General features: G+C 40.1%; 1 protein-coding gene across 5 annotated transcripts in view; it reads right to left on the bottom strand.

The window, feature by feature from the left end:
* Positions 1 to 14,780, bottom strand: part of LOC146554002 (low-density lipoprotein receptor-related protein 8-like) — an 88,419-nt gene that overhangs the window by 13,919 nt on the left and 59,720 nt on the right. For all 5 annotated transcript variants that reach the window (XM_085255272.1, XM_085255269.1, XM_085255271.1 and 2 more), the window contains 4 exons: positions 12,342 to 12,464; positions 5,767 to 5,886; positions 5,117 to 5,242; positions 1,606 to 1,777 (listed from right to left, as the gene is read on the bottom strand). In XM_085255272.1, coding sequence (XP_085111398.1) covers positions 1,606 to 1,777; positions 5,117 to 5,242; positions 5,767 to 5,886; positions 12,342 to 12,464 — 541 coding nt within the window. The remainder of the gene's footprint in view (positions 1 to 1,605; positions 1,778 to 5,116; positions 5,243 to 5,766; positions 5,887 to 12,341; positions 12,465 to 14,780) is intronic.

Raw genomic sequence — 14,780 nt, 5'->3', positions numbered from 1 at the left:
GTAAGGGATAATCTACATCAAGCCAGCCATTATTACAAAATCGATGTACAGAAAGATTGTGAGGCAGAGCCTGGTTGGCTGCCTGCAGGGCACTATTTTGTGATAATGAGGATGTATACACAATCCGTCTTATCATGTGGCGCCCTACCAGAAGATTTATTACTATAAAATATTGATTTTTAGTGACTGCACTCAGAGCCAAAGAATTTTACCTGCTTGTTTAAAAAATAATTTAGTACTGATTAAACTCCAACTGAAGAAGAAAAACTCCAATCACAAGAGTAAATCTAGCATTAGCAATCAATCAATCAATCAATCAATAAGTGAATGACACAGTTATATAGCTGGCATGTTCTTCTTTGTTATGCAAGTTAAGTCTTTTGGCACATTCATTTGACAAAATATAAGCGGACATAAAGTGATAATAACACAAACGGGACACACCCCAACAGATAATATATGACGAAGAGCAATTCTCCATTCTTCCTCTGAAGTGAAGAGACTGCAGAACAAAGAATGGGGCTGATATGGGAGCTACAGCCTTGGGCAGTGTTCAGGTTCATCCTGGGGTTAGCATCCTTCTTAGATGGACCACTTATCAGAATAGACAAGGCCTCACTCAGGGTTTGCCCTGCTCACTAATGATTTGACCCCCAGCAGAGGTGTGAGGCGAGGGCAAGGGAGCTGTGTTCCCAAACAGGAATTTCAATTTTAGTTTCCCCAGAGATTTTTTTCCTCTTAACATCAATTTTATAAAGAGAACACAGTGCTCCAATTAGAAGACACTCTGGGGAGAAAACGTAGTTGGGATAACAAAAGGAAGGGTGAAATTCATCTAAAATAATAGCAGGTCTGAGCCATCGGCTAAGCTGATTGAACCCAAAAAACATCAAAAGCATAAAGGAGAAGATCTAACTACATCACATACAGGGAAATTTCATCAGTGTGCATCGGTGCAGGATTTATGAAATCGTGTTTCAAAATATAATTAAAGCACAGTTCTTTTAAAAATCAGACATTTGAAAACCACAGGTGGAGTGCAAATAGATGAAAGTAAAACATCTTTGAGTGGTTCATATTTAGAAATATTGATGATTTTTAGCAGAAAAAAAACAAGTCAAAATCCTTCCAGAAGCAAGCGAGGCATTCTGAAGAAGCTGTTTTTAGGCAGTCAGTTCAAAGCTTGATTACCTTTCATTTCAAAGGTTGTGCAGACATATAAATTGCATGTAAAGAATTCCCAGTCAAATCTGACAAAAACCTTATAAAGACTTTGCCACAAAACTTTGTCAAAAAGTTCTTCTCCCCCGAAAATGTTCCTTGCATCACTGGCTTTGTTCAGCGTCGTGTCTCTTTCTTATAATGCCTCTGGTACGTCTTCATATTTCAAATATATTTGTCTAGTCGCTGACAATGCAGGCGTTTTGATTAAATGAGGCATAGTGAAAAATGTAAAAATTGCTTAGAAGATAAATAAACATTTGTCCAAGCTGTGAGGAATCTATTGTTTATGCTGCAGTTTGTCAGCAGTGTTATGTAAATCCTAAATACAATTGTTTTCACAAATTATTTAAAGATTTAGAAACTCAAAAACTATTTTTTTACCTGTAGATTTTCCGGTGAAATCGATCACACCAGAAAACACGGTTGTTTGCCACATCCAGGTCCAGAGCCACAGCGTTCTTCTGTGTGGATACCACCTGACTGTAGTCCCTCTTCACTAAGTCAATGCGGCGGATCTCATGTCGGTTGGTGAACAGTAGGTAAGGGCTTTTACCTGCACGCGAAGAAACGAACATTTCAGGGTGTGTTTTTGTGCAAGCAGGCACAAACAACACAGGCCCGGAGTCAGGGTCAGAATATGGATCAGCAAAATAAAGCAAAAAAAAGCAAAAAAAAGTTCAACTTCTCAATAGGAGGCAATTTCTAAAATGGGCTTATGAGGATGAATACATTGTAGGTGTGAGGAATACATTAGAGTTGGGATTTGCTTGAGTAATGCTCAAGCGAATCAGCTTTGACAGTTTAGGCGAGAAGAGGGGCCAAAGTGGGTATATCTTATTAGAAAACTGCTCTCGTCCTGGTGCTCCACAGATCATCTATGCACACATCAACATTAATATGCTTCAGATTAGACAGCAAGTGCACTGCTTTAAATCAACTTAACCTTTATCCAGTGGGAAAAGTATATCGTCTGGACTGGAAGAAGCAGTGGCTGTGCTCTTGTGTCAATAATTTAACCCACAAAGGGGAAAGATGTGAAGAAGAAGACAACAATAAAACAACAATAAGCTGGACAGTGTGTTCAGCACAGCATCAAAATGCACTTGGACTTGAGAACTGCTGACCCAGATGGGAAATGCTGCATGTCAGGGAATGATTTAGACATTGCTCTACAGTAATAACAATCCGGCTTCACCGCAGTGTTAAAAGCACTGGAACATAATGTGATGCTGGAGAGACTAAAGTCAATACTCTAAATATAATCTTTTTTCACAAAGATAAACAGCATCAAGTTTGCACGATACTACTCAATATTCTCTTCTAACAAGAGTGAAGGCACAATAATTGTTCATTAAAAACAGCTGAATAGTTGGTGTATTGATCAGTGTGTTGTACATCATTAAGTTGTACACTCCTTATTATCTTCGCCTTGCAAATATAAATATATATCAGAGTTACCTTTGCATCTGGCTGCACCTCTTTAAACAGCAAGCTGACGGCTTTTGCACCGGCAATGCAACAAAACAGACATAGGCAAACATACACTAATTTGAATAAGATATATTCTTACCCTTTTCCAGGCTTGCAAATATAGAAAAATAACAATCTGCTACTCAGTGAATTTTACTCATATGCAACAGAATAATGATAGGCTTCACTTCCAAATACCTTGCCATGTACACCTGCATTTTATATAAATATTAATTACATGCACAGCTGAGAGATGCAGATCTTATCTGGAATGCATCTCAAAGCATTTAACGTAATCACTAGTTATTACATTTTCTATTCCCAGGGTTATTTGATTTCATCAGCACAGAAAGTGTGACCGCTACTAACAAGACAAAAAATGTCTACAGAGATGTCAGCAGTTGGTCAGGCTTCAAGCTGGATGTTAATTTCATCAAGGTTGCTCAGAATGGGCCTTTGAGGTTTGGCACAACTAGTAAGCACAACAAAAGCAATGAGTCCATTAGGTAAATGCAAAATGTTTGTAATTTAATATATATGTTTGAGTGGTTGGAGGATGCAATATTTAATGCTCACATCTTAGTGTACCCTGCTACCATGCTAATCAGGACCAAACACAAATCACAGCTGAGCCTGATTAGTCGAGTCTTTAGTCAGAAAGCAAATTCCTAGAACAAGATGTGCTGGTGAAAATGTGTGACCTCATGGCTCGCATCACACATTTCATGTTAACCTGGATATGGTGCTATAGAAAGCTCCAGATCATTTACAATTCACCTGTCCTCTGGAATGTATTAATGTAGCCCGCTATGTGGATAACTCTTGCAGGACGCTATGAAATAATTTTGTTATTCAAGGAGATAAAAGATTTCTTGCTTTCATCTGAAGTACACACGGTGATTGGTAAATTTGTTATTAGCTATTATCATGCACTGGTTTTCGCACTTCCTCTGAGAGTGTCCTTGTTTATTTTCACACCTATTTTTCGAGCTGTCTGTTTTGGATAAGGTCACCCAGGATGCACTTAAATCAGAACCATATATAAACAGAGGTCTTAAACTATTTCCTCATAATTCTGGCCAGGAAAAGTCGAGTGGGTAAAAAAGACTAACAAAACGCGCCTGTAGGGACGGTTTTATCTGCCTGGCTATAACTAAAGCCCACCTTTTGTCTAGTAACATCTATACTGAGCCAATCTCTTTGTGACACTGCATGGTAATAGGATGGCAGCTGCAGGGAATTATCTCTTGGGGCAGATATGAAATTCTCTCATTAATGGCTCGCTTGCCTCAGTTTCCCTTTTGACAGTCTGTGTTGTAGCCTCATTGTAGTATCGCAGTCCCGCACGTCTTCTCTTTTTGCCCTTTCCTCCGTCTTCCAGCCTAAACTCTGAATCATGACAGTGACGTTTAGGACCAAGCGTTCTCAAAAAAATAGCGATTACAATGACAGCATTTCCAACCCCTCTAAAGGGGAAAATTCTCCCCTGCTGGGTTCATGGGCTGTCACAGCCAGACGTCATTTTCATTGCCTCAAAACCAAGTGACTCAACTGCTGCATTTGCTGCAATTTGGCTTCTGACACACAGCCAGAAACACTTCTCTCATGGCAATGATAAACTGATAGCTAACGCACTGGGCAGCCATGCAGAGAAAAGTACACAAGCGTTAACAGAGGCAAGTGGGCAGACACGACACACACGCAAACACACACATGCAAATGCTGAGCTTTGATATTAGCTTAGCTTAATTGAGGAAAACTAAATAGCAGCATTTGACAGCCACTGGGACAGAACCAACACATTTCATTTGACTGGCTCTTTCCTGCCAATTAAATAATAAAACTCTGCAGGGAAATGAAGTGTAAACATAAAATGGCCTCTGCATGCAATCCTCTTGCTAACAGCTTTGAGCCATAGTTGGAGGTCAAAAGACATCAGCTGACTTTGTTCTCCACTAGTCAAACAACTGTTATCAACAAGCTGAGCGGGAGGCTGGATTAAATTGGTGTAATTAGCCTCCACCGTGACTCAGCCAGGTACCCCTGAAGAGTTGCTATACCTAATTATAAGTGTTCAGCATCGCTAAACATCAGTCTGTCACTCGTGAAGCGGTCTAATGGGACAGGACCCAGAGGACAAATTCGGTCTGAGAAAAACAGAGCGGTTGCCTTGGTGATGTGATTTTTGTTTTATGTGTACTGTTATGTCAAGTGCACAAACACCTGCAGAGAAATAATAAGAATATAACAGTTAAAAGATGTTTCCTGGTTATGACAAGAGGAGGGGTTAACAATGTAGTACAGAAGAGAGTGCGGTGCAGTGTTGACGCATTTCAGTATCTGAGAAAATGTGCTGTTTACCTGAGGCACAGGTTCAAATAGACAGGGTTAACTTAATTCCTCTTTTCTTACTGTAACTCACCTTCTGCTTTGCAGGTCTTAGTGACCGGGTCCATCTCGTATCCTTCGTAGCACTCGCATTTAAAATCCCCTTTGTAGTTTATGCAGATCTGGCTACAGGCATCCGGGTTCTCACACTCATCGATATCTATAGGGATGAGAGGATTATCAATCAGCTGAGAGACAAAAACAGTCAGACAGTGACAGCAAATCACTAATAATCCCTTGTGAGCTGTGACAGATGAGAGTGGAAACTAAATTCAGGAAATGTAAATATAGAAATTCTTTTCAATGACATGACTACAACAGGGAGGTAAAAATGTACATTTTATGGCTGGAATTTTTGCAGTTTTAGGGAAGAAAGGAGTCAACAGGGAGGCAGGGTGGATCCCTGCTGACGTCTTTTGACCTGATTCTTCTCTGGGTGTGATGGCGAGCTGCTAAAATGATAGGAAGGGTGTGAAGGACATACTATAAGCATGTGTGACAGGAGTAAGACTGCACAACCTCCCCTGTGGGAGCGATGGGCAGGGAACAGAGATGGACAGCATGAGAGCTGCAAGCTGCCCAAAGCGGTACACTACACAAATGCACAAACAGATTTATACTGGCTTGGTCAGCAGCCAGCCTGCCACTCTGTTTCTGAAAAACACTTTATATTTCTCTATTTACCTCCACAAGTCTTTTTGTCTAGCAGCCGGTAGCCGGTAGGGCACCGACACTCAAAGCCAATTGGTCGGTCCACGCAGACATGGGAGCACCCGCCATTATTGATCATACACTCATTCAGTCCTAGAAGACAAAGAAAAGGAGACAGGTGTCAAAAGCAGCCGTTCATTTAAGAGGAAGGTCAGGCAGTAGGTCATAGTTTCTCATCTCATTTAGGAAAGGACTTTTCCTGCTCAACTATTACCCTGTAGCATAATGACTTGTCATGTTTTTAAAAGATAAATAAGTATGTGTGGCACACGGGTGGCAGTAATCTCTATGATATCTCAGCTTCTGTACTCGACTCTTTTCCGTCTTTTTTGAATTCTTATCAGATGTTCTCAAAAGCAGAAGAGGAATCAAAGCGACACGCAGGCATCACACACGGCAGGCTTATAAAGCTTGAGAATCAGGTCCATCTGCAGGGATGTGAAATATGTGTGAAGAGGGGATTAAAGCTGTGAACTGGGATTTTAAGACGTCCCACAAGGGTCTATCACAGGAGGGAGGGAGCACATCTAAATTAAACAGGTGCGCTGCCTGCATCGGCAGGATCCTAAAAATGACAGAAGCTGAAAAATAAAATGTGAAAACACAACAAACAACACGCTCTCTTTTAAAACTAGGTCAAAGCAGCTGGCACAGACAAGGTGGGCACACAGTAAATTAGACAGAAGTAGTTAGACGTAATTGTGAAGCATAAAATATTTTAACCTCATAGCAAGAAGAAAGCAAACATCACTGACTGACACTTCAGGTTCAGGTACTTAACCTCATCTAGAAATTTATTGAATAAAGCTGCAGGTAGCAGTTTTGTATCATTTGACTGCTGAACATACATTAATTATTTATATAGCTCTTTTATTCATGCTAGATTTGATAAAAATCTGTTAACTGAGCGCATCTTAAATGGAAGCTTAACTCAGTAAAAGCTAAGATAAAAGAAAAACATTTAAACAGTGCAGAGTTTTTCAGAATAAAGTGAGGCTCCACAATCTACAAAGGAAAACTACAATCTTAAATCTGCCAACAGTTTGTTGCCCAGTCTACACATTTCACTCCAGCCAGGTAGCTTTATGTCATGAGTCAGTGAAAGAAGAGCCACAGCAAACTCCCCACATAGACAATCACTGGTTTCAAAATGAAGCCGTAGTGCTTTCCTTTGAGTGAGCCAGTGTGATTAGCGTGTATGTTATTGTGCAAAAAAACGTAATGTAATGTTTTGTGTTCAGTTTTATAATGACACACTCAGTGTTGAGCCTCCCTAGCAGTGCAGAGGAATCTACCTGGCTGCAAGCATTTTCCATCCCCTAAAAACGACCCTGAAAGAACTCCTACAGGGACAGTTCCTGCAGCACACACACAACACACACAAAGGCCTGAGCTGCCCTAAAACAGCCCTCGAGTTCCTGGAATATTGCCTAGTCTTATAATCCAGTATGTGGGCTTTGCAAAGAATTTCATTGTGAGAGGGCACTTGCAGTGTTAAATTGCATACTTTTCTATTGCTAATGTATTTCATATGTGAGTGAATGTTTTCATGCAAACTTCATGGTGTTTTTGTTTGGTTTTTTAATGTGCTGTGAATGAATACAGTTTTGGCCTGGGTCTTGTGTGTGTTTTGAGATTTTGTTCTGGACTCTTTTCATTCCTTTAGATTTAAGAAATATTCACAATCAAGCTCTGTATTGGTTAGTCTCGAGTTTAGTATTCTCTAGTGTCTCTGAGGGGTTTTTTTTTATTTCTGGTTCTTGTTTGATTATGTTAGTTCGCTTTCGTGTCCAATCCATCCAAGTCTCATCTCTGTGTTGTCATCAGCGTCTCGTATGGAAGTCAGTCTTTTCTCTGTGTTTCATTACCCTTTTTGTCTCCCCAGTCGTGTCACGGTGTCTGGTCTCTCCATGCTTGTCTGCTTTCACTGTCATAGGAAGTTCATTTGTCTTCAGTCCTGTTTCCTGTGTTTCAACATGTGTCACCGTGTCGTTTTAGCTCCCGTTCCTGTGTCCACGCGCCTTAATGTGGGTCTCAATGTGGGTGTGTTAGGTCCTGTTTAATCTTGACAGTCATGGTCGCGTGTGTGTATGTGTGTATGTTCAGTTTTGCTTTCCATGTTTCATTACTTAAGATTCTGTTCAACTGTGCTCTCAGGTGTGTCCACTCTGCTCTCTACTCCTATATAAATACTGTCTGCATCACCCTCTTGGTATATGCGTCTGTCAGTCTGTTGACTTGTTCATAATCTTCATAATCTGTTCAGCAGCTAGCCATGATTGCCATCTCTCTGGTATTTGTTTTTGGACAGATAGTGTAGGTTGTGTTTGGTTTTGTTTTTAGATACATTGTGGCTGAAAACAGCTGTATGCAGCAGCCAAAAATCGTATGTGAGCAGTGAGAATGAACCAAAACACGGAAGCTACAGGAAAACATCAAAATAAAGAGCTAAAACACTTTGAAATGCTCTTTAGTGCTGAGTGGAGCAGGGCGATATGACCAAAAATATTTATCACGATATACATTTGAAAATTTGCGATAACGATATAACTGACAATATAATTGACACTAGACAAAAAACGTTACGACTCCACAACTTTATTAGTGCAAAACAAACCATCAACGTATTTTCACTTAAACAAGCAGCTGTTTTTTATGTGCATTAAAGTTATATAAAAATTTAACAGTGCAAATGCAAATTATTTGCTGACAGTTTAACCAAAAGGCGTTTCCAGTGGAAATTGGCCGACATATCCTCAGCATAACCATGTATAATATCCACAAAACTTAAAAAGAGGATATACACACACAATACAGTAATATTATGTTGAGGCACAGCACGTATCACCCCGCGAGGCTCCTGCCTACAATAGCCGTAATGCTCCGACAATCCATCAAGCGGTGCGGGTTCGTAGCTTAGCAAAGTCGTACTGAAACATTTGACAGATTTTCAAGCGCCGTGTACGACATAAAATCGTTTCGAGGTCAGTAAACACCAGAATTCATACGTAAGGCACACGGGATTATAAGGGGCACTGTCGATTTTCAGAAAAATCAAAGGATTGATTTTAAGTGTGCAGTATTTCCAAAAAACACGGTAATAACGACGGCCTGCTAGCATACTCTACCAAAAATAGGGCTTTGTTGTGTATCTGACGGACGAAAGCTAAACCAGTTCCACACCACTGAAGTTGCAGCATTTTTACACACCAGTTCTGGTTCATCGTTTCATTCAACGATCCGCTTTCGCCCTTCTCATTCTCTGTCGCTGCCATGCTTTTTCCACCATGTGCGTATGAAAACAAAGGCACTGCGCATGCGCGTTTTACCCATATTCTATCGCGATATTTCATTTTCTTATTGTTGCCCAACATTATACCGGTATTACCATGAATGGTATGATATGGCCCAGCCCTAGTGCTGAGTTGCTTGAAAAATTTATCACTGCAAGCATCACCCTGACTTGCAATAAAATATCTGAAAGTGATGTCTGGGAGCTGTAGTGATTATCTATACAACACAGGGGTATCAAGTTGTGTAAGACCTTTGTACACTGTCAAGTCGAAATTTTTCTGTTGTAATAAAAGTCAGAAATGGTTATCTATTCAAAGACTGACTGAAGGTAAACTTTGTGGAGAAATGCTCTCTTTGTGTGACTGCCAGCAGACTTTAAGAACTGCAACCGGCTGCATTCAATTCCCCTCTCTAACTCAGCTGGATGGGTGACAGCAATCTGCCACTCACAGTGGCAACTACTCTCATTCTGTCACTTCTGAATTGCCAGCAGACAGAGGAAAAGACCAAATGAAGCTGCATTTGAGGTCTCACCCATTCCTGTTTCTTTGAGAGGGGCAGGGTGGGTAACAAAGAAGAGAGAGGCCCTGTCAGCTTTTCTCTGACCATCTCAGGCAGAATTTAGAGGTCACTTTTTCCAGAAGACAAACATGACGTCTTTCCTTTCCCCCACCTTGTTTCTCTTCTCACTCGCTCTCCCTGGTAGCTCAGTTTGTACTCCCTATTTTCAGCCATTCCTCTAAGAGAATGTGATGGAGCAGTGTTAGGAGATGAATGTGTGCTGAGTAATGGGTCAGTAATGTGGTAATATGTCATTATTTCTAATGAGTTGGGGAAGAATAGATTTGATTGAGCGTGGAAATGTATTGTCTTTATTCTCCCCGAAGTAAGGCTGATGCGGCAAATGCAATCGCTCTGAACATCGAGTAATAACGTGTGTTTGAGTGCAGCGGGGTGTATCTCTATTTGTTTTCTGTCTGTGCCAGTTGGCCTACATATTGGGAGTAAATGGTCGAGAGCGCGGAGTGATGAAGTAGGTATGTGTGGACATGCTTTTAATGAGCTGACAACAAGACCTCAGTTGAAGGAGAGAGGGAGAAAGGTGGAGGTAGATAAGGAAGAGGAGAGAGAAAAGTGAGGACACAACTCTCTGGAATATTTGCTTCACTCGTGTAATTTCCGTCTGTGGCAAAGGTCAGTCTGTTCGGTCAGCTGTCACTCTTCAGTCTAAAGTTTAAGTTTCTCGGAGGAAATATAATTTCATGAGAGTAAATCTGCCTTTAACTCTCTCATGTCAAAAAAAAGAAGAAAAATAACTACTTTTTTATTTTAATTCAAGCATCACCTTCAGTTCTTATAGTCTCTAGTTTAAGTCCAAGGGAACGGGAAGTAAAGAGGGGCAAAGGACCACTGGCCACCCAGCTATCCCAGTGTTCCACATTATTTTTAAACAACAGATCACAATATTCCTATATTAATCATTTGCCTTGACTCTAAAGCCATTTTCACTTCATGCAGTTGGATCAGACATTTACTGATCTTTACCCTCCCAGCTGCCCAAACCAAATTACACTATAACTGCACTAATGTGTGAATAGCATAGCTAATGGTCAGGTGCATTCACTTCTAGGCAGCTCTATTAATACAAATGAACTGGGAATGGCTTTGTCTCCAGAAGCAGAGAGGGTTGTCTAGGGTCAGGGGTTTAATCTCTGGCCCTATTCATGTTGAAGTGACATTGGTAAGATACTAGACCCCACGCTGCCCCTGATCCATCCATTGGTGTGTGAGCATGGGTGTGACAGATACAAGTCTTTAAAGGCATAGGCGTAAAGAGTGTGATTGGGTAAATGGCAGTAACAGCCAATTTAGGTCAAAAGGACTATTTCCTGCTGTATGCTACAGTCATGTGAAAAGTTTTCACCAAAGCCAATGTAATCTAAGTTCCCCTATTAACTCCCCCTTTACAAAACATCTGGAACAATATCCTATGGTCAGATGAGACCAAAGTGGAGATGTTTGGCCATAATACACAGCACCATGTTTGCAGAAAACCAATCACAGAATATCAGCACAAACACAGAACCTGGGCATCTTAAAGTCATTTAGTCAACCATGAACTTCTCTCCTCTGCCAAATTTGTCGGCGATGATGTGAGAGACTTGAAAATCACACAGAAAACGATTACTTCCAGTTATTGGTGCTGAAGGTGGTTCTACAAGCTACTGAATTTTCTTATGTTTTCACAAGAATGCAAGACAATGTGAGACAGGACTACTGTGGAAAAATATACAAGAAAATTCAGGCTAAATAAAACAAGTTCATATTAAAAACAGGAACAGCCTTCTCTTTATGAGAGAGGATGGCTGACACGCTGCTACCATTTTCAGGGTTTGCATTACTGACATTACATAGCAGCTGGTAAGACTACACACCTCTGGAGCGAGTAGCAGCGCACCTGCCCAGTATCTAGTAAGGTTCCTGGCTAGCCCCCCCCTTGCTAAAAACCAGCCCTAGAGTGGCGCGGCCACGTCTGCAGCCTGTCTGCAGTTCAGGACACAAGCATTTCACTGCATGTTCACTATGTGTTGTATGTCACAAAGAAAATTTGTATTTATTTGACCAGAGATTGTGTTACTGTATCGTTAAGCAACAAAACCAACCAAGACATTTCATGACTCGTTTTTATACTCTTTTGTCTTTTGAGATTAACTTAAAACATACGCAGGACAGTGGCCCAGGAGGTAAAATCAGACTGTATCAGCACTTCCAATCCCTACCTCTCCAAACACTGCTTTTTATTTATTCATTGAAATTACACCTTTGGTTAAGAGATGAAGGTAGAGAAAGGAAGAGAGATTACCATAAAGCAGATGGACTTTCTGCAGTTTGATGGTAATTAGTACATGCAGGCTCTTGTTCTGATCATCGAAGGCTGCCTCTAATTTGACTGTGCCTCTGCATGCTTTGAAATGCAAGGTAATAGGAGGGAGGTAGTTGCACTTTGTTATGGCAAACATGATTATGCAGCTAGATTAACTGCTTGAATCCATTTACAACAGATATGTACATGCTCTGTCACTGCACGGGGCTCAAACGATGGCACACAAACGGTAACAGACAGCTCTGTTATTTTGGGAGCTGAATGTTCCCTCATTTGATACTGCTAGTAATCAAAGAAAACCATTTCATATTCAAGCAGAGAGAAGTAATAAATTCAATTTTTCTAAACAAGCTCGTCGTAGCCATCTTACCGCATTCTTTTTTGGGCTCGTCTGATCGGTCCTTGCAGTCCTTCACTGAGTCACACACCTTGGAGCTGTCAATACATTCTCCATTCTTACATAGAAACTTGAGGGGTCCTTCACATTTCGTGGCTGGAACAGGAAAAAACCAAAAACAGATCACAATCCACACTAGACACTTCATGAAACTTTATTTCATTTGCATACTCATTCAGAGCCTTGTGCATCAACAAGTGTGAAGTCAAATTAAATATTTCCAGTCGCTGAATTACTGAAGACTCATTTGAAACCAGACGCAGCAAATATTCACATTATGCCCCACATAAAAAAAGTTTAAAAAAAAAATATTTTAATACCTACATTTTAAATTTGGTCCTGTTTCACAGTGCCAGAGTTTAATTTCCTGCAGTTTAATTTTGCACTACGTTTTTAAATTATGCAACACAGTCAGATGAGGGAGCGGTAAAGAAATTCGTCCACAATAAGCACTGGGTTGGATCCACACAATGTAACACCAGCTGCCATTATAGCAAATGATTCATACTCATGCAAGTTTCTTTGAAGGATATTTCTTTCCATGAAATGACAGCCAATTTTTCACACTGTGGTCTGCATATGGAGGAAAAGCTGCTGAATAGCCAAATACTGTACCTTTCCTCACTGTGTTGTTCTCTGTTTTCTAGTCAGAATGATTTATGTGCAGAGTTCAAGGTTACAAGGCCAGAGGAAATTTGCTCTTAGCTCATCTCCAAAATTTGAAGCCAGTCACAGAAGTCTGATATGGAAAGGAACAACTTGGAATGGACTTCATAGTGAAATGAAGGAAAAAAATGAAATAGAAAAGTGAGTAAAAGTTGATGTGCTGTGAGCAAACAGTGACCTGGAGGGCTGAAAAATGAAGAAAAAGTGGAAGTACCAAAAACTGCAGTTCCTCAAATCCCCACTTATGGTTGGTTCCATAAGTATGGCAAGCTAGGAAAACATGCTAATTGTATTAGTGTATGTCTATAAATTAGATCTGTATTCATTACATATGAAGTGAATTATTTTAAGACTTTGTTTAAATGTTGATGATTATGGCTTAAAGCCGGAGATGTGAAGTAAAGTTAAAGTACTTTTTGAATTTTTCTGCAACTGTACTTCTGTATCTGAGTATTTGGGGGGAGGGGTTATTTATATTTTTACTTGTTACATTTTTTTGACAAATATTTCTAAAACAGATTTGTTACTCTAGGTTTAAAACATTTGGGGGGAAAATAATCTCTAACATGCTCCCCTCACCAGTCCATGAAATGTAAAATACTGGCGACCGCCTTGTTCTTTAATGATCGTGCTCACAAACTTGGGTGGACACCAGCTTTTTTATTGCTGAGGGGCAAAATTTTACTTTTTTAATTTCACCCCATCAAAACTTTTTATTAATGAGTAAATAACAGCATTATAACAATGCCAATTTGGACTGTAAAAATTAACAGCAGCCTCATTTGATCCAGACTAAGCATAAGATTTACGAAGAATTACATTTTTACTTATTTCACCACTATAGCCTTCAAAAAATGACAAAGGATAGCGTTTTAATAATAGATACAGACTGGTCTAGAAACAGGAAGTTCCAGGATGGAAAGTGTTATGATCCAGTGAATTTTATTATAAAAGTATAGGGGAGGGGGGGAGTGCAAAAGCTGTAAAATGAAATCAACAATAAGTAAGAAACTGAAGAAAGAAGGCAGCAGCAGCAAAGGACAGAGAAGAGAAGCTCAAAATCCTCAACAAGCAGCTTCAGGTATGCGCCCTCATTTTACGTCACAATAAACCATGTTTGATCCTAACAGCTTGTTTCAGACTGTTTTGCAGTTTAGTAGAATGTAATTTATAGTGTTTCCTTTTCTACATTTACAAAGAGTCAGAAGAAGAGGGCAAAGACAATCAAAGAAAGGAGGATAAAGAACAGATAACAATAAAGGGTGAAGACAAGGTAAAGGACAATGCAGGGAGACAATGTCTGAGAAACTGAAAAGATGGCACAATTAAAGAGGGGCAAAAAAGAATGGGTTAGGTTTCATCCTAAATCCTTACCACCTTTCCCCCTTCCTACCTTACCCACTCCCTCCTCATTCTGCCACTTGTTTCCCAGCCCTAACCCTTACCCCACCTCCGTTACTTTCCCTCTATAAAAATACTGTAAATAGTTCAATAGCATTCTGGTGAAATACGTTTAATTTGCTTTTGTGTTCATTTTTGTAAATCTTATTTATGCAAGCAGGAGTCTCATGAAATCAGTCCAAATAGTTTACATGTCTGTATAAACATTGTGCCTTTTAAGGGGATGTTTAGAGTGTCAGTCTTTGTTTTTGAAGGGTTCTGATGTTTCTAGGAGTGAGTTTTATAAAGTTTCACCTGCCTCTGTCTGCCCAGTGTCTATCTGACTGTTTAATCAGGAAAGTCAGT

This window comes from Mchenga conophoros, linkage group LG18 (genome assembly GCF_057382185.1).
Source record: "Mchenga conophoros isolate Kocher_MC1m ecotype Shallow Benthic linkage group LG18, M_conophoros_male_GT1.1, whole genome shotgun sequence".
NCBI lineage: Eukaryota > Metazoa > Chordata > Actinopteri > Cichliformes > Cichlidae > Mchenga > Mchenga conophoros.
Note: the sequence above shows the minus strand (reverse complement) of the source record. Positions and strands in the feature narration are given on the sequence as shown.